Raw genomic sequence first — 26083 nt, 5'->3', positions numbered from 1 at the left:
TTCCCCATGAATTTCCTATATATAAGTTTTGAAATTAAAACATGATATGGATAGGCTAAGAACTAAGTGGAATAACTAAAAATACCTAACTTAGTGATGTCCAAGTGGTTATGCATGAAAATTCAGTTCGAACAGTAAGGCTGACTCTTTGCTGTTTCAAATTTGAGAAGTTATTCCTACCATCAAACTTTAAAGGAAGTCACAAAGAGAACATTTTATCCTTGGCTTTCGACCTGCCAGAGCAGAAACTAGCACTGAAATCCTGAAACTTAATGAAAACACACCCACACACCCACATATACACACATACATGTGTACATACACCTATATACTTCCCACACCTCTCGCATCTAAACGTACCACATATATATTCCCAAATGAACTACTTTCAAAGTAGAGATATTAAATTAGAAACAATGTGATATCCTTGTATTTTGAATCTCCATGATGATTTCTATATGTAAGAAAGAGAGGGAATCATCTGAACACATCCGATTTGCTTGTTTGGATCAATGTCAAATACTTAACAATTATGAAGGGTGATAACCAAAGAGAGCAAACGTCCCTTATTGCCAAATCAAGAATGGTGCAGGGGAACGAGGAGAGTGACGCTCCGAGTTAGCTCAGAAGTCACACTGAGAGAATAATCGGCATCTAGAAACACATGAAAGAGGAACACAAATGAGGCTTCTCTTTCAAAATCAAACAATAATGATTAATGACATTTACAGCAAGAGAAATTGATCTATTGCAATGTTGTTCTAGCTGGTCATTTCAGGATTGTCAGTCTTTCTTTTCTGGAGAACTTCTTTTGTGATTGCAATCATTTCCTCTGGAGCTGCGGGCTTTGTTCATTTTAGTGTCCGAGGCAATCACATCAGTAGTTGGATTTCATTATAAGCATAATGGTGTGGTGGTTGATCACCTGAGCAGTCTTTATACATTAATCTTTTTCCTTCTGGCCAATCCATGTGCATATAATGTAGTGGGTAGTGGGACTGATACCGAGGGAGAATGGCAAAAGTCATTAATTAGAACACAGGTCCGATGAACTCTGTGAGTTAAAATTTAAACATAATAATAATAATAATAATAATAATAATGATAAGTTGAAAGATATTCTAAATTGTTGAACAAGGACTGTCTTTGGGGGCTGGGTTTAAGGGGACTTTCATTTTCTTCAGTATTTCTGTTGTACTTGATAATATGAGGGAATTATCAGTTTTCAAAAGTGTGAAAATGACGTGATAATACTCAGACTTTTCTATCTGTAGGATTTTCTTGCTAAAATCCTCCCATATTAAATGATATGTGTGTGGGCTGGAGCGATAGCACAGCGGGTAGGTCATTTTCCTTGCATGTGGCCAACCCGGGTTCCATTACCAGCATCCCATAGGGTCCCCCGAGGAACGCCAGGAGGAATTCCTGAGTGCATGAACCAGGAGTAACCCTTGTGCATCGCTGGGTGTGACCCAAAAAGCAAAAAAAAAATGATATATGTGGGGTTTGCTTTTACATAGCATGCGGAAGGAACTCTGGAGACTAGAGAATCAGACTGCCTGTGAATTGGTGTGAGGGTGTACACATGAACTGGTTAATTTTATGATTATTTTTCTTCTTGCCTATGGAAAATTTTTAATCAAAGATGATTAAAAACAATGGGTGATACACTTCGAAAAGCAGGCTGAGCACAGAATGTTAGGACTGTGAATGTTAGGAAGTTTCTTTCTCTAGTTTGGCGGTCTCCAAAGTTGAATGAATGTAACCCTATCTGAGACAAAATTTTTGCATCCATGCACCAGGCATATGCTTATTTATTTATTTATTTAAAATGATGTACATATACCACTGTACTTTTATGCCATTATAAAACATACACAAACATAAAAAAGGCTAGATAAAAATAAACACAAGGCTCATTCTAATACATTCTTCCTACACTCCAGGCAACATGGACCCCACTTTAGGAGTCCAACACTTTGTGAATGGGGTTCCTTGAGTTTTCTAAGTAGTAAAGAGTCCACTTACAAGAAACAGAAACTTACGGAACAGCCCATAGGTCATGGGAAATTGATTAGAAAGAGCCAGAGCTACTTAAGAGCTTTGCAAAGAACTGGAATGAACTGGAAAGCTGTTCTAACTGGATATGTGATTTGAACATGAATCATCACTTCCTTGTACACTTTGTTTATACATATGCAGTACACATAATGTATTCTGTACAAAGAGGCAGGATACAATATGCATAGAAAACAAACATCCCCCACACATGATGTTGGGCAATATATTGAACATAATGCTTATGATAGTAATATCTAACATTGAGTACTTACTCTCTGCCAGGTATTATGATATGATCTTTACAGATGTACTTAAGCATTATTTAAAACTCATGACTACCCTAAGGAAATAGATGTTACTATTGATGTCCATTTTACAATGAGGAAATTGAAACTTAGAAAAATATGTATTAGCTTTTCCAAGATGAAAGGGCTAGAAAATGGCAGAGTCCAAAATTTAAACCAAGACGTTTCTGACCCCAGACCCCATGTCTTTAACTACCAAACCATATTGTCTACATAGAGATATAATGATAGTGTTCAAACCATAAGATTGTTAGGATGATTAAATGAGATAATATATGTGTGATGTTTAGCACATTATCTGACATAGAACACACATCCTATTGTTAGTAATTTAGTACACAGAATAATATTTACCAAAAATTTCCACAGTACACACCATTTATATTTCTCAATATCACACCAATATTTATCATTATAATAAAATAGTTCATTGTTTAAACATTGTTTATAATACAATCTAACTCCTTTTGTTTGCTATCACCTATAAATACGTGTGGTTTCTGTTAGAGTCTCTATGGAACAACTGATGAAAGAGAGAGCAACTGTGGACTGTTCGGGCGCCTGCCCAGTAGCCTACAAAAATGAAATACTTGTACCTGGCACCCTCCTGAAAAGGAACCACCTAGATAGGTGTGTCGGAGCACATAAATAGTGCGTGGGCACCGACTAGCCCAAGCAGTCCTTGTGGACATGTCAATTTTATTTTAAAGTTGCAGAGCTTGTGTCTTTTTGCTGTGTCCAGGTACTTTTTAGTGAGATGTCAGTTCTGAAAATGTCTTTGTACTCCATCCGTGGTCAAATTGACCACTTCTGGGTTTATTTTTTCTAGCGTTCATATTTCTATCAGGTTGGAACGTTTGACAAAGACTTTACTATTTTAGTTTAGCCACAGCTTCTATAGTAGAGTGGCCATCTCTTCCTGATTTTCTGGCACATTCCAGATTTGAGATTTTGTTCCAATGTTAGGCTTATAATTGCAGATTTGCTTGGCGGCGTGGGTTCCTGTGGAGGAGGGGGGTGGCATGAGGCTCTATGCTGAGAGCTGGGAGTTGAGCCGGAGCTCGCAGGCTGGTGTGTGTTGGCTTCACATGACTACATCTACACAAACTTTTCATGATCGTCAAGTGTTACTTTCTGCAAGTTTACAGGTGCTTTACTAAATGTTCTGTCACTCTTAAGGGAATTCTAAATTTCAGGGTAGAGTTGGGGAGGGAGGTAAGGTCTTTGGTTTATATATTTTGACATTTAGTCAAAGAAGATCTCTCCTTTCATCGAGTAACTGCATTTTGGTATCACTAACTCTGGCCATTTATGTAACTAAATAAGCTAGAACTAGGAACCTGCCATCCATCCTTCTGTTGTAGATGGGAAGTACTTCCGTTCTATCATAAAAATCTTAAAGAACATTTGTGTTGACACAGCAGAATCCATCTCCACCCCTTTCTAGCCCAAATGACATATGTGAGCATTAACTAGGTAGGATTCTTGGAAGAAAGCATCAGATGACCAAAGACTAGGAGCCCAAAATTGATTTATTATATATGTTCTCGAATCATTCACAATAGCTTTTTTTGAATTCTAAATGTTGTTCTGCTATTTCCAGCGCTAAAAATCATAATTTTAAAACATTAGCAGTGTTTTGGATACATTGTGATTTCTTTCTTTCTTGACTTCTAAATATACGAATATATAGTTTCCAAGGATCTGCTTGAGAGGAGAGGGGATAGGATTCATTATTTTGCGTGAACACAACAGAATTTCACATCAACGACCCGTGGTTTTGATAGGTCTGAAAAAAATAGCCACATGGCATCACTTTCTTGTAAATTCCTTTCATGTGTGTATATATATATCTATACTATAAACAGAATACATCTGATTAGTACATTTCAACATTTCATCAGTGTGACTTTTATCTCCTAGTTTATATAAAATAACAAAATATACAGAGAGAAGAAAGGAGACATCTGTTCATCGTACACAGAAGGGAAATAAAAATTCATGTATGGCTTTGCAAAGGTAGATTATGACGACGTGACTTTCGGACTTCATTTATTTAAAAGCATCTTGAGAGAACGGGTTAGTGTGCTTACGAGCGCGGCCATGGTGACTGAATGTTGCGTCGAGAGTCCAACCTCGACGTCCCCAGGAGTCTTTCCGGTGGCTGCCTCGGCAGCTTTCAGGAGGCAAATGTAGTTGATGACCACCTCGTTGATCTTGACCACGATTTCCTGCCGCTGCGCTTCGGAGTTCACGACTTTAACTAATCGCATGCACGCTTCTGTTAGGCAACAGAGCACTTGAAAGCTGGAAGTCATCGCCAGGAGCATCTCCTCCGGGCTTTTCTCGGCCACCGCCATCTTCCTGCAGGCACTTCCCAACTGTCTGGACTCGATGGCTAACAGCTGCTTGTACTGAGAAAGCGTCAGGTCTAACGCGTCAGGGTGGGGCGGATCTCGCTTCCCCTTGGTCGCCCTGACAAGGCAGAGCAGCTCATTGGCATCATTCTGGGCTGCGAGGAACCCATCGGGCATTGCATATGTGCTCTCCTTGAGGGCATTGATGCGTGCAATCTGTGCATCAAAGGCCAGGCTGCTGAAGTCCATGTCATCTGGACCCCTCGGGGCTTCTGCCCAGGCCTTGGGCACTGGACCTCCTGGCTGCTGGGCGCCTTGCTTCGGACTTCCAACAGCCAGGGGCGGGCTGGTGAGTTGGGTGTTGGCTTGAGTCAACTGTGGGCGGTAGAGGCAGGATACCTGGGGGGTGGCCTCTCTCCCCTCCTCCTCCTCCTCCTCCTCTTCCTCGTCACCATCTTCCTCCTGCCCTGGATTCAGGAAGCAGTAACTGAAAGGCCCCCGGCATCTCCAACTGCTGCCATCCAGCTTGCGCAAGGGTAATGTCCGGTACAGCTTTGAGTCTCTCTGAGCTCCCGGTGGCCTCTTGGGAACCTTCCCCTCGCAGCTAATGTGCATGGAGCTTTGGGAAAAACTTTTGGTGAGCTTCTTCCCGAGAGGGAGCTCTGCTGGCCGCTCTGAGCTGGCGTCCTGCGCTCCTGTGATGGCTGGACACTTGAAGCCGACTGCAGCAGCCTGGGTTCTCTCGTGGAAGTTCTCCAAACTGACAGATCCCAAGAGGATGCTGCTGCTTCGCGTCAGAGACCTCTGACCGGGGGGTGTCCGGAGGCTCCCCCATCTCAGATCCAGTGGCCGCCAGCTCACAGCCTCTGCATATGCCTCATTTGCTTGGGAGAATTCATTAGGGTCTTGATTTGGAATTGGCACTTTTGATTCCAAGTGAATGTTTGATGGTAGCAGGATGAGATCAGCTCTAGGATGTTGAGACCAAGCTGAAGGCATGCCTCCTCGTCCCTCCTTCCCAGCCTCTGTCAGAGCTACACTAGGGGGAGGAGAAAAGCAGAGAGAATTATTAAGCACCTTGGCAGTGGCAGTTCCCTTGACCTCTCTCTGTAGTGCCTGTCATTTCTCAAGGGTGCCTTCTAGAAGAGTTGCTATTCTGGGGGTCACCTGCTTTCCAATGACAGGCCTCTTGAGATCTCAGAACAAATTTCCATTTCAATACATTTCAGAAATACTGGCATCTGTTATCGCTTAAACTCCTGATTCATTTGAAATGGTCTAGAAATCCCAAACATTTTCAGGGAGACAATGGCATTGCATGAATTGTCTTGCTTCTAAGACTTGTCTGTGAAAGCTCAGGCACACAGTTAAAAACACCCACCCTAAGTATAGATTATCCAAGACAATTTGCATTCCATTTCAAGAGAGTTTGGTTAATCCTGGCCAGAGTTACCCTTTTTCAATGAAGTTACCAAGTGAATGCAAATTAAGTAAGTGAACATTTTTCCTTTTGTGGTACTGGGGATGGAAGCTGGGGTCTCACATATATGCAAGCAAGTGCTCTACCACCGAGTTATGTCCTTGAATCCCATGCTAACTTGCTTGTCCATTTTTGAGGCATACCAGGTGGTATTCAAGGCTGTGGGTACAAGGGTGACTGTAGTCAGACCTAGGGGACCAGATACAATGCTGAAGATGGAACTAGGGTTGGTGGGATGCAAGATAAGCAAGAGTCTTAATCCCTGTACTATCTCAGGGTCCCCAAGATAACCTTTTTCAGAGGAACCTATGAGGTTCATCTGGCATAAGGTTTGAAGTTGAGAGATTGAGGATGAGGCTCGTTTTGTTCTCAGAAAAGTTGCTACACAAAAAAATAAACCTTTATCTACCTCACAGGATTTTTGGGAGCACAAGAAGTAACCTGGTTAAAGGGTCTTCATACACTTCAAAAGCTTACACGGTGTGATTTTAATAACTTAGGACTAAAGGTGGTATTGGACGATGGATCTAGTAACATTCACAGACCAGTGATCCAAGGCAGATGAAGCCAGGGGGTGCGTTTTGAGAAATGCAATAATCCAAAATGGCAGGAATAGAAACTGCCCTCTCTCTGCTCTCACTAATGTCTACGATGTGGAAATGATACTCTGAGTCATGTGGCCTGAAGTAGGAAGGTGTAAAACAGCATCTGCTTTGCCACGTGATGGCTGGCTGGTTCTGCAAGGGATGCAGGTGCCCCATGGGGGCCCAGCACAGTGAAGGCTGGCACAGAAGGTAGCTGTGATCTTGTTTCTACCTGGGCCTGTATCTCATTCTTTGGGGGCAAATAAAGAAGCTCAGGCAGCAGCTTGTCACCCAAACTCTTCCCGACACTGGGGTCTGCCAGGCCTGAGCACGGAGCATGAATCTAAAGAGGAAATGCCATTTCTGCTCTTGCACCGGCTCCAGAAGCTCCGGAATTGAATATTCAGCATGGGGGAAGCCAATGACTGACAGCTGATCTAGACACTGTTCTGTGGTTTTTTTTTAACAAGCTTTTCTCCCAGCCTTTATTTTCAGGTTGCTTGTTACGTTGGGTTTACAGGCTCCTGGCAAATAAAGTGCTACATCCATCACTGCTGTACCTGTGGTTTCCTTAATCTTGGGGAGTCGATGACATCCATCTCTCAAAGTGCCAAACAGGGGTTCGGTATTAATGGCTGTGTGCAGAGCAGGCACTGTCATCCGCGGGCACATCCCTTCCGTCTGGGGGTGCAGATCCTTGAAGGCGGCTCCGTGGGGGGGCAGCCCGGAGGCTCTCTCCTCTGGAGGCAGGTAAGTCCCCCCTTTCCCAGCAGTCTCTGGCATCAGGTGCTTGCCCATGGATGGGCAGAGAGGGGACTCCACGGGCGTGGCACAGGTGCTGCTGCTGCTGCCCGTACCACAGCCGGCATCTACGGAAGAGCCTTGAGAGCTCTGGAGAGAGAAGTGGCCCTCGCTTTGGAGCGACGACATCCGCTTGGCCAAGTGGTAGTCGCAAAGGCGGGCCACTCCTTCCTCTGCCTCAGGAAGCTTGGAAGGATGGTCGCAGGGAGGCGGCTCTGCATCCTCCCGGGTGTCTAAGTCTTTGGCTGAAGATGCACAGGTCACGTCAGTTAAGAAGTGGTCTCGTTGGCCAAGCCCCGCAGCGTCACTGGCTTCCCCAGCAGGAGCGCCTTCTTCCTTCCCTTCAGCCTCCCTTGTGCCATGAGCAGAAGCTCTTGGGAAGGTAATGCCCGATGCTGCGTCCAGTCCACTCTTTTCTGTCCCCGCCCCCTCGGGGGCCACGTACCATCTTTGGCTGTCCTTGCGGAAGGCAGTTCGCTCTAGGTTGAAAGTGCTTAGGTGTTGACTGTCTCTAGAAGACCCGGTTCCACACTTCCCTTTGGCCTCCTCCTCTGTCTCGGGGGTCTTGGTGCCCTGCTGCTTTTTCCCTGGTATATTCGCGCCAGGGGGCGCCTTTCCCTCTGCATCTGCCAACTTGCTTTTCCGTTTGCTGGTGCAGGAGTACACCACGGCGGATCCCATGTGCAATTTGCTAAAATAGTCCGTGACCGACTTGGTCTCCATTGTTTCTGGCTCCATCTCGATGTGGTCTGAGTGAAGGATCTGCTTGGAAGGCACAACTTTGGGCGGGAGGTCAGTCACCGGGCGGGCGGCCAGGCTGTGAGAAGACTTTGGAGGCAAGCCCCCAGGAGGGGCTTTGGAGGTGGGGAACTCCGTCTGCTCTTCGGTCAGGGGCTGGTAGCCTTCGTGAGTGGCCAAGAACATGCGGGAGAGGTTTTCTGACTGTTTCTGTGCAGTGGCCAGTTCAGAACTCTCAGTCATTTCGGAAGAGTTAGTTTCATTGCCTGAGTCTGAGGAAGACTCGGGACTATAGGCCCGCAGGATGGCCACACCTGCATGCCGTAAAAAACAAGAACCGAGTGATTAATGCGGGGTATGAGAGGCCTGGCAGACACGAAAGCAAATGGGACTGACTAGCATTTAAAGAAAGAGCAGGCCTTTCCCTTTTCATTAAGGACTATGAATTTATTGCAGTGGTTGTTCCGGAAATGGGGAGAAAACATGCCATGTGTTTCAAAAACAACAGCAGCAGCGACAACAAAGGAAACCAGATACACAAAAAGCCACGATGGGGAGTTTCAGCACATGAATGGAATGGGGCATGCGTGAGATGGAGAGGAGAGCATCCCGGGGCGCAGGGGCGGATGGCTTTGCGAGGGTGCAATGACATGGTTATCAGTGAATAAATGTAACGATCGTGAAAGAACCTGAATTGTCCCTGGTCTGCTGTTCTTCTGAGCCGCCCAGCGCTCCCAGGGCATCCAGTGTGGAGACCACGGTGCTCTCCAGCCCCTTGTCACACTTGCCGTCTGAGCTGGTGGGCACGGCATCAATGAGGGACACGGGGATGTCGTCCTTTTGCAGGCTGCCGCCGGGCTCCTTGTCATCACGGGGGGCCATGGCCTGGCTCTGAGAGTCTTCCTCATCGGAACTATCTCGGAAGCCAGGGGGTGGGGCGGCGATGGCCATGTTTAAGGAGCGCAGCAGGAAGTCATCCTCATTGTCACCCCCTTCTGGCGGCGGCAGGGATGTGAGGTCGATGATGTCGTCGCTCGACCCGGACAGGTTGAGGAGGGTGGGTTGGCTAATCTCTCCCACCACCAGGTCCTCCTCGCAACTCACCTCGTCCTCATCCTCAGCATCGTCGGTGTTCTCGGCATAACAGATGTCATGCAGGAGGGGCTCCTCGATGCCTCCCGCGGCCTCAAAGGTCTTCACATCGCCGATGTTCGCGTAAACGGAATTTGCCACGAACTGGATGCTCTCCGGGTCGGGCGTGAGCTCCAGGTTCTTCATGTCATTGGCACTGCTCATGTAGAGCTTTCTCTGCTTCTCCAGCAACTCTGGATTCTCTTCTAAGAGTCGCTCGTAGCCTAGAGTTGGGGGAGTCAGACTGTCATCCAAGGCAAGATCCCCAAAAATAAAGGACACTTTAGCTCCTCTCGGAGACTCCTGTGCTTTCTTTAGAGTGTCTGAGCCTGAGAAGGTCAAGAGTGAGCGCTGAGCCAGACCCCGGTAGTCGGCCTCACATGGAGCGTCCCCCGGTGGGGCCAGTGGCTGGCTGAGCGACTCTGGATTGTAGGCGCTGTCCAAGTACAGGTGCCGGTGGTCTTTGGGGCACAGGGTGCCTTCTGCCATCTCCACCGTCTTCTGCTTTGAATCGATGTATGTGATCTGAGCTTCTTGTTCCCCTTCGCCAATAAAGGTGGTCATTTGGGGTATACAGTTCCACTCTGTGCCAACGAGGTTATGCTTGCCTTTGCTTTCAGCTCCTAAGGAGAGAGTCATGAACACACATTACTGTGCTGACACTCCTAGGGGTAGGGGCTTATCTCTGCTCCATACTTGAAATCACTGGAGCATCGCTTTGGGCTGGGATGTGAGCTTTTCCTGTTCAGGAGAACTTGTGTGTAATAACACTGACACTGCATACAATGGAATTGCTACTTGATCTATAACACCATCTGGCATTAGGCAAACTACACTGAGCTCCTGCTGACTCTCAGCCCCTGTATTAGAAGACCCCATGCTGGCCTATAAAAACAATCCAACACACGTTTGAAAAATCACTCAAGGTGATGGAGTTCAACAGGCTGTTGCCCTTTTGTTTGGAAAGCAAAATCTAGCATCCTTCACTTTGTGGAGGATGATGTGGACATTTTTCCTCATTAAGAGAAGGTCAAGGACCATCCTATTTCTGCCACCTATTTTAGGGATGTAAATTCTCAATAACAAAACACATTCAGTTTTATAAAATGATAACATATAACTAAAATATGTCATAATTAATATTTTAATGAAAACCCCCATTCTCCTTATCTCCAGTCTTGATCTGTTTCTATTCTGGAAGATGTGGACATTGCCAGGGTAAATGTCAATGAACATGCCTGTATGAGGCCAAGCATTCACCAGTAATGTAGGTCTCTGCTGTTCCTAAGCCTAAGTAATACTTCAACTGATTCCAACTTTTATGAGAATCATGAGAACTTCTGAAGATCTGTTTGATGTTCATCATGAGTTAAAATGGCAAAACCCTAATTTCAAAACTGTTGTTTTGTTTGTTCTTCAAGGGCCTTTCAACAGGGAATTCAGCTGTGGAATTCTGATGTGCTCTGATATTTAATGAGAGAGGGCACTGGGGCATTCTGTCAATATTTCTCTGTAGATTGCAGAGGCAAGATTTGGAGAAAATTTTAGGGCCAAATATTCTCCTTGGTTTCCTCAAATTGCCTCCTGGCCTAAGTTTGAACAATACTCATATCAGGCTATAAGATATTTAGGGAAAAGTCAAGTTTTTTGAAGAATATTTTTGTTCCCTATAATTTTGTCCCAAATTATATAATGCTTTTAATGCTGAACAATGGTTTCAATCATTTTACTAAACACACATATTTTCATGAATAGTAACTAATGGCATGATTGTGAAAACAAGTAAGTAATGGCATAATTGTGAAGATACTGAGCAATGCACCAGCCATATTTGCATGTTTCCATTATAATAAATACACTTTGGAGGGGTGATGGTTAAGTATTGCTCTAGTAATAACAACTTCGATTATCACTGTGATTGTGGGGGGTTGATGTTGACGGGAAGGAGAGTAATTCACAAAGCTGTGATATAGATCTGGGTTTAATCCAGGGATCAGAAAACATTTTCTATAAAGGGAAAACCAGATAGTACATATTTCAAGTTCTCTGGGTCAAGTGCCCAATTAAGGAACTACTGAATTCTGCTGTTGCAGGCATAGCTAGAGATTAAACACAGATGGATATAATATGTTGAATGGTAACCCACCCCAAAGAAACATATTTCCATTTTGTGAATGGGATCTTCTTTGGAAGAATGAGTCTTTGTAGTTGAAATTAAGGACTGTGGGATAAGATCACCCTGCGTTATTATGGATCCTAAATCCAACTGCTAGTGTCCTTATAAAAAAAAAACTGAAAGACATTTGGGCCACAGAGAGGGCAAAAGCCAGTTCCATAATTATTCAGTAAAGAACGCTGACAGTCAGTAGAAGTGAGAAGAGGTAAGGTAAAATTTGCCCATTTGGTCTTTCCAGGGAGCATAATTCTATCAGCACTAAGATTTGAGGCTTCTGTCCCCATAAACTGTGAGAGAACAAATTTCTGCTATGTTTTATCTCCAAGTTCGTGATAATTTGCTGTGGAATATAATGTTTATGGCCAAGTTCCAATAAAGCTTTATTTATAGGAATAAGTTTTTGCCCCAAGGCCACAATTTAACCCAGGAGAACTGATGCCACCAGCAGGCTTTAAAAACAAGTTAATAGATAGATGATCCTCCTAAGGCTCAAGGCCCAGAGATGCATGAATATGCAGATTCAGGAATTTTGGATTCACTTAAAGGTTAATTTTTCAGACAGAGAAGAAGAAATGGGGGCCTATTGCTCAGATCCTGACTGAGTCTTTGATCACACTGAGACAAGAAGAAAATTCACACTCAATATTGATTTCTTTCCAGGAGAGGAAGGTACGTACTTGGCTTCTAGACAGATTTTGGAGGCTTGGAAGGAAGTGGCTTGGGATTTAGGATATATACCGTGGCCCAGTCTTCCACAGAGTGGGAGAATAGAATGGAATAAGGATAGACTGACCTAAATAAACTTCACTCCATTAAGTCTCGGGAGATATTTTGCCAGTTTCTGAAGAGAACAGACTTTCCACCATTGCTGTGGGCTAAACCGCTTGTGGTGCTTAGTGTGGATCAAACAGTTGCTCTCTGGAGTGTGCCATCTCTGTTTACTCTGCTCATTCTCCCTCTTCTTCCCCCCCTCCCCTGTTGCTCTGCTACTCTCCTCTCTCCCTACCCCTTTTCAGAGTGGAGTGAAGTACTTGGAACACAAGCCCCACTCTGCAGAGAACTGGGAGAGATTACTGAAGGTTGAAGAACCACTCTTCCCTGCCAGTAACAGTAATTCTCAGAACTAAAGTTTTTACTTCTGGAAATTTCTACTAGATATCGCACCATGAGTCACTGTGAGTGGAACATAACTGCAACCCTAATTACTGTTATCGTTTTTAGACTGATGGGCTCAGTATTTCTTCACCAAATAAAATGGTATTTCTGTACAAGTTTTTACAATCAGGGAAAATGTTTTTTTTTTTTTTTTTGGTTTGTGAACCAGACCTAAGTGTGCTCAGGTTTACTGTAACGTGTGCTCAGGAATCACCCGATGGTGTTCAGTGGACCATGTATAGTGCCCGGGATGGAACCAGGGTCAGCCACATTCAGGGAAAGTACCTTAAATCCTATACTGTCTCTTAGGCCCCAGGAAAACAATTATTTTCAAGGTAAACTTTAAGATTTGAAAATTAAAAGCTCAGCACCAGTTTTATAATGTGAAAAAACGACTGTATTTCTGTATTGCCATGAGGAGCTTCAAAAGTCAGTATTAAAACGCTTCAGATCTCCTATTGCAAACCCCCAAAACATACAGTCATAAACGTGTTCACCACCAAGTTTAGCACAAAAGGACTTATTATTGTCCATTTGTTCCTCCCCTATATTTGTAATCATTTGTGTCTTCTCAGGCTTTCTTTGCCTTATATTTATCTTCCTCTCCTTTCTGTCTCTGTCTGTCTGTCTCTCTTTCTCTCTCTTTCCTTGTCTTTTGGCCATACCCAGTGGTGTTCAGGGTTTATTTTAGGCTCTTAAAGATCACTCTTGGTGGGGCTTGGGGGACCATATGGGATACCGGGGATCGAACCCAGGTTGCCTGTGTGCAAGTCAAATGCCCTACACGCTGTACTATTGCTCTGTCCCCACTAATATCTTGATTTTTTGGTGTGGTGCTGGGGCTGTAACACAGGGTCTTGCACATGCATTGTGAATATTCTACTGGCTCCTTGTAAAGTTTCAAAGTGAAAGTGGTTTCCTTCCCTTCTTTTTCCTGCCCCTCTGCTCTCCCAGAAAGGGTGATAAAAAGAGTTTGTTCCCATTCCTTTCAAAAGGAATCCTAAGTACGGAACGCCTGAATCTATTGTTTTTCATGGGTCAGTAGCTCTGATCTGAGAATAGTCCATCTGGCATCTTTAGTAAGTGTCCATTGTAATAGAGAAAAATGTTTAGACAATGAAAGAAATAAAGTTCTAAAGCATACAAAAACCAATTAATTATCTATGACATGGTCAATTCACCATTTTCAGTCTCCTTGGTCTTCACTATGAGGCTGTTTGGTCCTGTCAGGGACTGAAGTGAATGACACCTTGTCTTTGCCAACACAACCTCTAATTGCAGAGCAAGATGGCTACTGGGTTCTGGTCATGTCCAAGGTCAACGTAAGTGCTAGGTCATATTCAAGTCATCGTGCCACTAGAGCTCCTGGAGTCCTGGATGCAAGTCTCACTGCAGGAGGAGGTGCCTAGGCAGCTGGTCTCAGGCTTCCCAGGGAGAGAGCAAGGTCTCAAGTCCTGGGCTCACAACTTCCGGCTAGGGGCATTCCATTGTTAGCTGCCTGTGTCCTGACTTCTGATAAGAGGGAGGCGGGAATACGTCAGCCATGAACACTGACACTCCCTCCCTCCACAATGAAATAAAGCCCCTGCCTTTGAAGCAAGAAATCTGGCATTTCCAAGTGATATGAAACATATGAAGAAAGAAATCATTTTAATTAAAAAAAATAGATCCTATGTGAAGTACTGGGTAAATTTTGTGTTCACTTAGGGCACTAGATCTCTTTTGTGGTTACAATTTTGACTTGGCTTGAAACCTCATGATTGTTGTCAGGGCGGGTGGAGAGATCAGTGTTTCAGGAGTTCAGGAGGAAAATACCTGTTTCCTGGGTCCCTGTGTTTTTCTTGTTTGCCATGTTGAATATTGACCTTCTGGAATCCACAAGTAGTCTGTAGTACCCAGCAGTTAGGCAGGCCAGGTTCATGGCATCTGAAGATTCCATCAAAAGAGTGATGGGCTGCACGAAAGAGAATGAACCAGTGGTCAAAGCTTCCCTCCTTACCGGCACCCTTCTAACAACAGGGGCTTTTTTGTGTGATAAAGGGACACAAACAAGAAGGGTTGGAGCAACCATTTCATTGGAGAAATACAAATGGGGGGAAGAAAAAAAGGGACGCTTAATAGAGAGCCTTGCTGAAAGACATTGAGGACCCATTCATTTGAAAGGCTAGTCAATTTGAGTATTTTCCAAGCTGTATTAGAATGAAAAAAAAACCCAACATCGGTTAAAAACTGCGAGCTAAGGAGCTTCCAGATGTGTACCCACAATTGGAAACCATCATGGGAGGATGGCATTTTTGTCATGGTGAACATGAGTGTGGAGAAGAGGTAAACATGGGGTGCAAATGACTGCTAAGAGGGACTGAAAAATGGTAAAGAGATTGAAAAAAACTGAGAAAAGGGCCTTGTTCTCTGGAAATAAGGAGGCCACCATGTAGATATTAGGACATGGGTCTTGGGCTTATGTAGGAGGAAGCATTCCATTTAAGCCTTGATTCTCACTAACTTCAAAAAGTATATTCACAAAAGCAAGGGAAACCAGGAAGTAACACAAAGGGGACACATACAGGGGCCTGGAAAGAGTAAGATGCCGGGTCTTATTTTCACCCCCAGGATACAACACTAGTCAGGTGTGAACGTTTCAGCTGGTACAATCTAACGACCCATTCAAAGTCCCTGTACTCCCGCTTGCACTGCCTTTCCCTCAGGTTTCACTGAGGCTACCCTCTAATTTTGTGATGGAGGCAGGGAGCCCTCAGTCTGGCCTTGTGTTTGGTGCAGATCACTCCTATGTGGTAACTGCATCCAACTCACCCTTCCTACTGTGCTAAGAAGGGACTGTTGTTCTCAGTATCTTTATTCATGGACCAGGTGATTGATTTCAAGTCTAGTGTACTCTCTTTTAGCCATGAAACTAAGTAGCGTCACCTGGCCTGAGCCCATGATCGCTCTGTGGCGAGCCAGAGCTCACATGCTCCCTTCTGCAATCCTCTCGTCCTGCTACAGAACACACTAGGTGGAACTTTCTGCTCTGCTTTCCCACATTCCCCTTGACTCCGAACCCGCTTTTCCCACAGCCCCCTAGCCTGGTCCCAGAGCCTCTTCTCCTGGCTGATGCTGTTTCCTTGTGAAGTCACTGTCTTCTTCTTGTCCAGTTCCTCCATCCCACCATCACAGAAACATGACTTATATGAACAATCTAATAAAAGAAGGAAGTCAGGAGGTCTAGATCATCTCCTGTCGACTTGTGTTTCAGGTGTAAAGTATGTGGTATCTGGACAATCTCACATTATTTAAAATAGAATGGCCATGGCATGCATAGGGGGAAATCAGCCAGTACCAAGTACCATAACACAAAACCACAAAATGATCAAAAAATGAAAGCACAAACTTTTTCGGCATTTCTAAAAGAATAAACACATGAGACCCAATCGGAGAATTCTAAAGAAACGGGATGTGTGTGTGTATGTGTCCCTTATTCTTCATATATGGGATACACATTCTAGAAAGTTTGTGGGGAAAAATCTCCCCACCCTCTAATTCATATATTCTGCAGCTAGAAGGAACCAGAGAAAGAACCAGCTTGTTTGCTCATGGAGACAAAGAAACTGCACCCGGAGATGACCATTTGGCTCCTAATTCTGGGTTATTTAGTGTGGCTGGAGCCCTGGGGCCCGGGTTAGATGTATATTTGTGAACCCCAGTGCGCCATGGATGCTCTGTATACAGGCGACTTTTGCTTTATTTGGGGACCTCAGCCATTCTATCTGACACAAGCTGCTCCAACCAACACTGGGCCTCCAAAAGACTCACCTTGACATCGAGCACGTGGAGCTCCACTCTCACCAGGCTCTCCTCTTCAGTAAACATCTCGATCCTGTTGACATGGCTGAAGTCAGCTAACAGAGCCACGAGGTTGGTTTTTGTGTTGATGACATGACTTATGCCATATCGGGGCCCGACCAGGAGAGTCACTTCTGAGCGCTTTTCTGCCTGCTGAGAAGGAAATGTTGACAAAAGATCAAAACACTGGACCTCGGGAGCACTGTGCCCAGACAGACCGGGGAGTCTGTTTTTATAAGATTACATTTTCTTTAGAAAGTGTTTCTGGGGTTCATTGTCCTAAATCATCCAATTAGAAGAAGCAGATAAATGACTGCCTCAAGGCGCTGATAAATTATGAATAATGAAGAAAGTAAATGTTATCATAGCACATAGATTCATAACCAGGAGCAGGGGGTTAGAAAGCAGGGGTTCTTTTTCTTTTTTGACGTGAAAGCAACTTCTGGCCCAACTTTTTAAATGCAGGCCAGCATTAGAGTGCCTCAGTGCTCCGGGTTCGCCAAAGTCTCTTCCCGGGGCCTTCTGCAGTGGCATTATCTCGCATAACATTTCTTCTGATATTTCAGCCTGGGGTGCAGTCAATTAGAAATGAAGGCTGGAAGAGAGACTCAGCTGATTTGCATTTGTCACCAGAGGCAGCCCGACCAAGACAGCCTATGCAGTGACATCTGGCAGCCTATATGGCTTCCAGGAAAAAGCAGGAAAAAGAAATTACCACTAATGTAGCCTTGAACACACGACCCCCATACAATCGCAGGTCACTGAGGAACTTGAGATAATGGACCTTGGCTTGCAGCGCGGAGAGCTGAGGAGAGAAAGGAAACGTCAGATGTTAACTCCAGTGGGTATGATTCTGTCTCTGCTTGGAGACCAGCTAAGGCAAGGGCAAACGAGGAGGAGGATTTTACTGGTGACAGGTGGGGTGTGACGAGGACTCCTCAGGATCATAATGAAAGTAATTGCAAGGTATTTGACTTCCTGATGAAGTCAGGAAGGACATCAAGATGAAAATCTATTTGGGGGAAACTCGGCATGGAGAGAATGAGCCAGAGCACTCACCAAGAGAGAACAGATGATGAAATGTTGCACAGAACATCTGCTCATTGGATTTTCAGAGGCGAGTGGCGCTTTCCGATTGCAATTAGGGACAAAGGTAGGTTGTATATGAATTCTCCCTGAGCTCAGGGCCTCACCTGGACGTGGAACTAGCGGGAGCTGGTTTGCATACACACCTGCAATCTATATAAAGCCTTTTCAAAGGCTTTACTCCCAGTTCACCTCTCCTCCAGCCTTTGCGTGATTTCAGTGAGAATCAGCTTTCTGAGCCTCAACCACTGGGGGAATGTTTAATTGTTTTGTTTTGTTTATTTTTGTGGGCCACAAACAGGGGCACTCGGGCCTTACTCCTGGTGGGAGTTGGGGGAAAGTTTGAACTGGCAACATAAATCTATTTGATTTATCCAATCTGAAAACCTGTTGAGCTTCATGAGTGACTTACAATAAAATTTTATCCAGATAAAAATTTATCTTTATAATGACTTCACACTGTAGATCCTCACATCTTAAAAAATGTATTTGATTTTAAAAAGAAGCCCGTGTTTCATGATAGAGGTGTGGGGAATATGTGTTCAGGGTAACGTTTTCCAACGCAGTGTATACCTTCCAGTAGCAATGCCAGGATAGGTCTGTTTTCCATTGCAGATGACTCGCTAACTCATTTGTTCAAGAAACCTAAATGTCCTATCCTTTATGTAACTGTTATTTAGTACTATCCACCCATCCTCCTTCTTCCTAAAACCCAAAGCACTTGGTAAATTGATCTGAAGGCAACCACTCATTCTTGGCTAGGAAAAATGACCTTTATAGCCAGAGAGCGATGTGATAGATCCATCGAATTTAGAATGGTTATCCAAATTGTTGCCGAACCAGTGAGCCAGACTTGACACTCCCCCCCCCCCCCCCCGCACTCCACCTCAGCCCCAAATCAGGCCAATTAGAAGAAATTAGCTTTTGGAAAAACAGAACTGAAAATAAAAAGTGTTTGGGAAGGAACTGGGGAAATAGTTCCAGGGCTGGTGTGAGTGTTTTGCATGCTTAGGGTTAAATCTTGGCATCACATGGTCCCCAGAGCACAGCCAGGGGTGATAGCAGGCTCTCAGCAGAGAGGAGGAGCCCCAGCACCACCTGACCTGATTCAAAAAAAGAGGGAGCGTTTGATCAAGACATCCTTCTATAATTCTATAAGCTGAATGCTTACAGAAAGTGGGCAAAGGGGGCTGATAATATGGTGAACCTATTACATATTTTAAAAAGGTCACGGGGTGAGGAGGGACTAGAAATAACCATGGCTTAGCCGTAAAACCGACTTACAATCAGATGCTAAGAGCAAAGGATTACCCCCTTAAACAATGGTCTGGATTGCAGTCATACAGTCTCTATGGCCAAAATCACTGCATCTTGTGGGTAGAGAGCAAGGATGCTGTTCAACTTCCCACAATGCTTCCAATTGTACAGTTCCAGGACTGTCTTTTTTCAGTTCCAGTATTCAAAGGCTCCTTCTCTTTCTGGTCATTTGATTTTTATAACTACACAGAAATCTCTAGTCTAACCAGCACTATATTTTATTTGTTTTTAAGTCTCACCTACCCATGCTCAGGGCTTACTCCTGGTTAAGTGCTCAGAACCCGGGCCTGAGCGATGGCACAGGATGTAAGCTGCTTGCCTTGCATGCTGCAATCCCAGTTGGATCTCTGGAACTGCATATGGTGCCTAGCACAATGCCAGGGGTGATTCCTGAGCACAAGGCCAGGAATAGCCCCCGTGCGCACCACTGGGTGTGACCCAAACACTACCCCCTCCCAAAATTAATATGTAGGCTGCCTTTTCTCCTTGATAAACAAAAGGATTTTTAATGGTAATAATAGTGGGTGACAGAAATGATGTCATCTTTTGTCCAGAACTAAGATGAAATTAGATGGTGATCAACCAAGGATGATAATGTTGCTCTGGGCACATTTGGCCATGTCTGGAGAAATTTTTGTCATGATCGAGAAGGTGGGGGACACTGGTATCTTGTGGATAGAGGGCAGGGATGCCATTCGACTTTTCAAAATGCACAGGATGGCTTCCCTCCCCCTGCTAAGTACAAGTTGGTTCCAAATATGAAGAGGGTGTGTTTGGGGAGACTGGGTTAATATGAGTGGCATCTGCTCTGCATTTAAGCTGGTCTGAATGCAGAGCACAGTGGGAATGGAAACTTATCTGGCAATTCTACCCTGTAGTCACAACGTCTTAGAGTTCACATGAGGTTCTCTTGCATGTGAACACACACACATACACTATACAAAAAGGAGTGAGTCTATAGTATACAAGACTTAAGTAGGTTTCCATACTTACTTGCCATTAGTCTTAGAAACATGTTAATAATTCTAAAAGGTTATACAGTGTTACTGCTTCTGAAAATATGGTGCTAAGTATTTTATTCACAGGCTAATTTTAAACATTTTAAAAATGCATGCAAGCCTCTCTTTAAAATCCATTTTCTATTAAGATGCAAATGTGATACCTTTTTACCCGGTGGTACCAAGTTTTGATTTGCTTTGACAAGGTGTGAAAGTGCTTTCTTTATGTTCTTCTCTTTCATGCTTTGCAGCACAGCAGAGGGAAGAAATGTCTCTAATCCCCATTCTTTTCTGCAATAAAGAACATATCTTTAATTTCACATTCTTGTGATGATTAGTGATCTAAGACAAAATGGCGCTTTGATGTATGTTGGAACAAATGAACTCTAGGTAAGGCAAAGAATGGAGATGGGATCCCAGTTAGGGACAAAACTTTTAATGTACATGGGGGAAAACATACTATTTGATCATTAATACATATGTGCATTTAAAAAGAAATTGTCCTCACTCTCTAGAGAGAATGCAAGGGAGATATTTGGGGTCAATGAACATTGAAGAGATGCTTTATCCAACTCACATCTGAGTCTCCTGGAATTCATTCACTTATCTACCTGACTTTGTAGTTTTCAACACTGATTTATCACCCTCTCTGTTTGCTCCATCTTTGCCTGTGTTTCCACATGTTCTCTCTTCTCTTGGATGGATTGATGAATGAATACACCCCAAACTATCCTTTCTCCCCATCTCCCCCACCAATGGCCATTTCTCTAGAAACACACAGTTTTCCCTATCACCTCCCCCGACCCTTCACAGATAATGCCTTCTACTGGCATGAAGTCAGTGTTCATCGCACTTAAGTATGTGGCTGGGGGTGAAACTTCACCCTCTTAAATAATGATAGGGTGGAAAAAATGGACAAAGGGGAGTGAGTTAATATAGTGTCAGGGCCATAAGGCTTCCATGGGAGTCCCAGAAATTGAAAAAGATGTGCAGGTGAAAACTACATCACTGGGGGTCCTGACACGGAACTAAGGGACTGATGATAAGATGATGTACGGGGCACAGTGAGGAAGGAAGAAAGCCATGATCAGAAAAAAAAAGGTTGGTAAACAGTGCAGTAATCCTTGCCAAGAACCCCTTTCCTTAGCAGTGATTATAAAACTACTCTAAGAAGGTTCCAGACTTTGAATTCTAGGAAACATTTCCCAATGGGCCATGTGTTCAGTCAGTATCTTTACAATTATGTGAAGACCTGCAGGAGGTTTTGATTATTTCTGCTCCAGATTCTCTTCAAAGAAGGGTTGGAAGCAGTACCACCTCCTGTGACCATTTCCAACCTTCTCGACTAGAGAAGTTTTTTTTTTTACTTGAACAAGACATTTTATATTAAATCTCACACGTTGTATTTTTTCCTAATGATATTTTTCCCTAACAAAAAAGGAAAGGTACAGCCCCATCAAAAAAAATGATTCTGATGTCCCTGTGCTAATTTTAGTCAGTGTGGTGCCATTTTAAAAATGCAGTTCACGTTTTCATTTTCCTTAATTTTTATGGAAACCCCAGAAGCGTTTGGTGACTTGGGGACCACTCATGATAACAGCCCCAGGTGTGGACCTGACAGATCAGTATGGGTTCAGTCCTGGGCCACTCCACGATTCCACTATTTATTTCTTTGCACTCATAATCCCCAGAGAAGATATTTCATTTTTTAAAGATTTTTGGGTCACACCCGGCAATGCACGGGTGTGAGGTTTTTTTCCTTCCTCACCAGGGGTTATTCCTGGTTCATATACTCAGGAATTTCTCCTGGCGGTGATCAGGGGACCATATGGGATGCTGGGAATCGAACCTGGGTCAGCTGTGTGCAAGGCAAATGCCCTACCCGCTGTGCTATCACTCCAGCCCCCAGAGAAGATATTTCTAATGCTCATTCCTTTCTCTATCTCCTCAGCGTGTATTATCTTTCATTTGGTGCTCCTTCTATTATTTAAAATAACTTTCCTATCTCTGTGTCTCCATAATCAGATCAGAAATCCTCTGGTGGATAAGTTTATAATGTATATGTATTAGTACCTTCTATGGTGTGAATGATGATGCTATATAAAACACTCAAGGAACACATGTCAGATGAACAAACTCATTGATGAGAAAATTATTACAGACTCAGCAAGATTCCTGGTCAAATGAGTTACCTCTGGGACATTCTAATGGGACCTTGTTCAACCTGGTAAAATGTGGTACAGATGGTAATACATATGATTTAATTACCTGAAAACCATTCTGCAGGTCACATTTTCCAAATCTGTCCCTAACAACTTCAGAAAGGGGATGGAAGACAGCAACTGGGAGATGGGAATTTCTCCCTAACGTGGCCCAAGGACCTGGAAAGAAAAAGCTATTCTGCCCCCTGGTGGTGAACTGAGCACTGTGGACCGAGAACCTTCAGGTCCGGAAGAGTTTTTGCAAGTGGGATTTTAGCTAGCTTGTCCACCTCTTTCTTGGGGGTGGGATGTGGAGGCATCAGGGCTTTCATGGTGACACGGAGGCGTGGCTTCAGCCCTGCCACATGCCTTGAAGTAGGAATATGAGCTGCCAGGCTTCAGAAATCAGTGGCTGCTTGAAGCAGTTGAGCAACCTGGATGCGGACGCCCTTCACGGGTCCGCCCTTTGCAGCTCCACCCGTCCACTGACGACCACACGGAGGACTTGCTTCCAGGAAGAGGAAGCCCCTCCACCAGAGCCAGCACAGGGATGCTGGAACTAGGACTGTGAGCCAGAGAGGGCGTTGCCCCAGCAAGCTTCCCCCACCGCCCCAAAGCCAAGTCGGCCCCGGGCGTGTCCTCTCTGGTTGGCTCGGTGCTCTTTCCCGAAAACACCAGCCTTCCAGATGGGCACCGAGAACATGCCTCTCCACGCGGCATTTGGGTTCTCTAAAGCAGAGTTTCTAACTGGGGGCGCATATGGCTTCTGCAGGCCACCCCGCACCAGAAGACTGCAAGGGAGCCCCAGGTGAAACGAAGCGTGAGTGGAGCCAGGGCACAAGGCTAGGGTGCCAACTGGCGGGCGGGGGTGGGGGGCACAGAAAGGAGTAAGGCCTGATGTGGGGTCATTGTTGGTGGGGGGAAGGTTGAGAAACGGTCAGGGCTGGGAACCCGACCCTCCCCCACTAGCATCTGACAAGTTCCTTGATCACCCCGCATGCTGCTTCGCGTGTCTATAAGTCGGAGCTAGAATCCTACTCATGTCACAGGGAAACTGGGGGATCAGACAGCTCAAGTCTGAACAGTGCTGAGAACAAAGCTTGGCCTGGCACCAAGTTCCATTCGATTCCAGAAGTCGAAATCCTAAACGTGTGTTCTTTCCTTTCACTCTCCCCCTCACTAGAACGACCGTGCTCTAAAGGCGGATCACGAGAAAAAAAAAAAAAGCCCACCCCAAACGAATAGTGATGCTCACAAATGGTTTTGCTCCTGCAGAAGGAATGCTCTGCCACAAGCAAGCTCAGTTTGAAAAAGGGACAGATCAGCACTTACTCGATGTACTTGAGGGAGATTTTCTGCGTCTGCTTGGTGGTAACCGTGGCGATGTACATCTGTAAGGCCGCCAGCCTCAGAGCCACGTCGTATTTCAGCTCTGGTCCAAACCGCTCCTGAACGACATCGTTACAACTCTGCAAAGAGACCAGCAGAGGGCGCAGCGTGTCAAATAACGGGCCGGGGCGGCGTTAGAGATACTGGGGACACGAGAGACCCTGAGGGTTTCCACCTTCACTTCAAAGGGAAGGGAAGAAGGATGGAAACACTTCCACCAAGCTGCGTGGAAACCTTTCATTGCATGCATCAAGATAGATGCATACCACACAGAAACACTTCACATCCACCGACGATTTAAACTGTCAATGTTTGGTAAGAGCCATTAGGACCAAGGCTGGGAATGTCAACTGGTCCAGCCTTTCTGGAAAACAATACGGACAGTCCTTCAAAAACTAGAAATTGAACTTCCATATGACCCCGCAATACCTCTTCTGGGAATATATCCCGAGGATGCAAAACAGCACAGTAGAAATGGCATCTGTACCTATATGTTCATTGCAGCATTGTTCACAATAGCCAAAATCTGGAAACTACCCGAATGCCCTAGAACAGATGACTGGTTAAAGAAATTTTGATACATCTACACAATGGAATACTATGCAGCTGTTAGTAGAGATGAAGTCATGAAATTTACTTATAAATGGATAGACATGGAGAGTATCATGCTAAGTGAAATGAGTCAGAAAGAGAGGGACAGACATAGAGGGACTGCACTCATTTGTGGAATATAAAATAACATCACATGAGGCTGACACCCAAGGACAGTAGATACCAGGGCCAGGGGGATTGCCCCATAGCTGGAAGCCTGCTTCATGAGTGGAGGGGAGAAGGCAGATGGAATAGAGAAGGGATCACTAAGAAAACGATGGCTGGAGGAACCAGTTAGGATCAGAGATGCATGCTGAAAGTAGATAATGGACCAAGCATGATGACCTCTCAGTGTCTGTGTTGCAAGCTATAATGCCCCAAAGTAGAGAGAGAGTATGGGGAATATTGTCTGCCATGGAGGCAGGGGGAGGGTGGGAAAGGGGGGGTATACCCGGGATATTGGTGGTGGGGAATGTGCACTGGTGGAGGGATGGGTGTTTGACCATTGTGAGACTGTAACCCAAACATGAAAGCTTGTAACTATCTCATGGTGATTCAATAAAATTAAAAAAATTAGAAAAAGATCCACTAGGAACTTGAGTCAGAAACTTGCCAGCACTGGCAGTCCCGTGGAGCGCCGGAAGCATGGACAGCAGCATGTGGCTCCTGGACTTGGGCTGCCATGTTGGAATGTCGGCCTGGCATGCTATTCCTCCACTTCTCAGGGGTGTGAACTTGGGCTGGTGCTCTGAGAGCCGGTGCCTCAGTTTCCTCTCCTGCAAACTGGGGGGAGTGCTGCTGCCTTCTCCCCGGGCTGTGGTGAGAATGCAAGGAGTGAACAATGAAAAGCCCTCAGCGCTCTACCTGGTGAGGTGGAGGCGCCCACCTGTGTCACCGGCTGCCGTCACATCACTGTCTTCCTTGTCATCCAGAGCAGCTTTGGGTAGCAGAGAGAGTAAGGCGACAGCGTGCGGCTGCTCTAGGCTGAGGGCAGTGGCTGCAGGGTCCTGCATTTGCCAGTCATTACCTATGGGTGGCACTTGGACCGCTATATCTTAACTCTTGCAGCCTCAATGTGCCCATCCGTGCAATGGGCATCCGTCCTCACGGCCTGGAGTGGCATGGGAGTTCCCACAAAGAGGCTCAGGAAGGGTTTTCTTGCAGGCTCCCGGCACTGCCAGTAAATGGGGCGCTATGACCGTTCTCAGCTATTGCAACGGTGAGTGCAGCAGCAGCGCTTGGAGGTCGTCAAGTGTCTCCAAATCTCCCCGCCTCTGTTTGTGCATCTGGAAAATGATGTCACTGACCTCAGTTTGGTGGTGTGCACCAAACTGCAGAGTGGTTTGGACTGCGGGGTAAAGTCCTCTGAGTGCCAGCTGCTGGCTGGAGGATGGCACTGTCACACACTCCGGAGGGAGGCGGCACGGGAAGTGTCCCAGTGCTGCTGACTCTGAGGGCTTCCTTTGGATCTGGGGAGCTCATCTTTAGCTTTAGGAAACGTGCTCGTTAGCCCCTCTCTCTCTCCCTCTCTCTCTCTCTCTCTCTCTCTCTCTCTCTCTCTCTCTCTCTCTCTCTCTCTTTCTCCAGTCTTCTTTGCCTGGTTCCAAGGAGCTTTTGAACGGGAATCTCTATCAGGATGCGTTTGGTGCCTCCTGAGAGAAGCACGTTTTTGGCTCCTGCACATGTGGCTTTCTTAGTGGGAGCATGTGCCCTGTGTGGTTTGTGCACTGGGAATCCGCTCCTGGGCTGCACCGCACTGGCCTGTACCTCAGTCTCCCCCCTCATACCAACAGTGAACTTGCACTGTCTCCCCGTCACCTTTGCTCCTCCTTACAAGCTCACGTCTATTACTCTGTCTGCCAGTGGGCCTGGT

At 45.3% G+C, this 26083-nt stretch overlaps 1 protein-coding gene across 5 annotated transcripts in view; it reads right to left on the bottom strand.

Moving 5' to 3' along the window:
- Nucleotides 1-1796: 1796 nt before the first annotated feature.
- The window catches only part of FRMPD4 (FERM and PDZ domain containing 4), a 574641-nt gene continuing 550354 nt past the window's right edge, over nt 1797-26083 (bottom strand). For 4 of the 5 annotated variants that reach the window (XM_055120214.1, XM_055120213.1, XM_055120216.1 and 1 more), the window contains exons 10-17: nt 23563-23699; nt 20194-20320; nt 17344-17433; nt 16599-16781; nt 14604-14742; nt 9016-10080; nt 7348-8640; nt 1797-5757 (exon numbers count right to left, since the gene is read on the bottom strand). In XM_055120214.1, the coding sequence (XP_054976189.1) occupies nt 4415-5757; nt 7348-8640; nt 9016-10080; nt 14604-14742; nt 16599-16781; nt 17344-17433; nt 20194-20320; nt 23563-23699 (4377 nt within the window). In that variant the 3' untranslated portion in view covers nt 1797-4414. Of the gene's footprint in view, nt 5763-7347; nt 8641-9015; nt 10081-14603; nt 14743-16598; nt 16782-17343; nt 17434-20193; nt 20321-23562; nt 23700-26083 lie in introns of all 5 variants that reach the window. The other variant, XM_055120217.1, reaches the window with a different exon arrangement.

Source organism: Sorex araneus, chromosome X, assembly GCF_027595985.1.
Source record: "Sorex araneus isolate mSorAra2 chromosome X, mSorAra2.pri, whole genome shotgun sequence".
Classification (NCBI taxonomy): Eukaryota; Metazoa; Chordata; class Mammalia; order Eulipotyphla; family Soricidae; genus Sorex; species Sorex araneus.
Note: the sequence above shows the minus strand (reverse complement) of the source record. Positions and strands in the feature narration are given on the sequence as shown.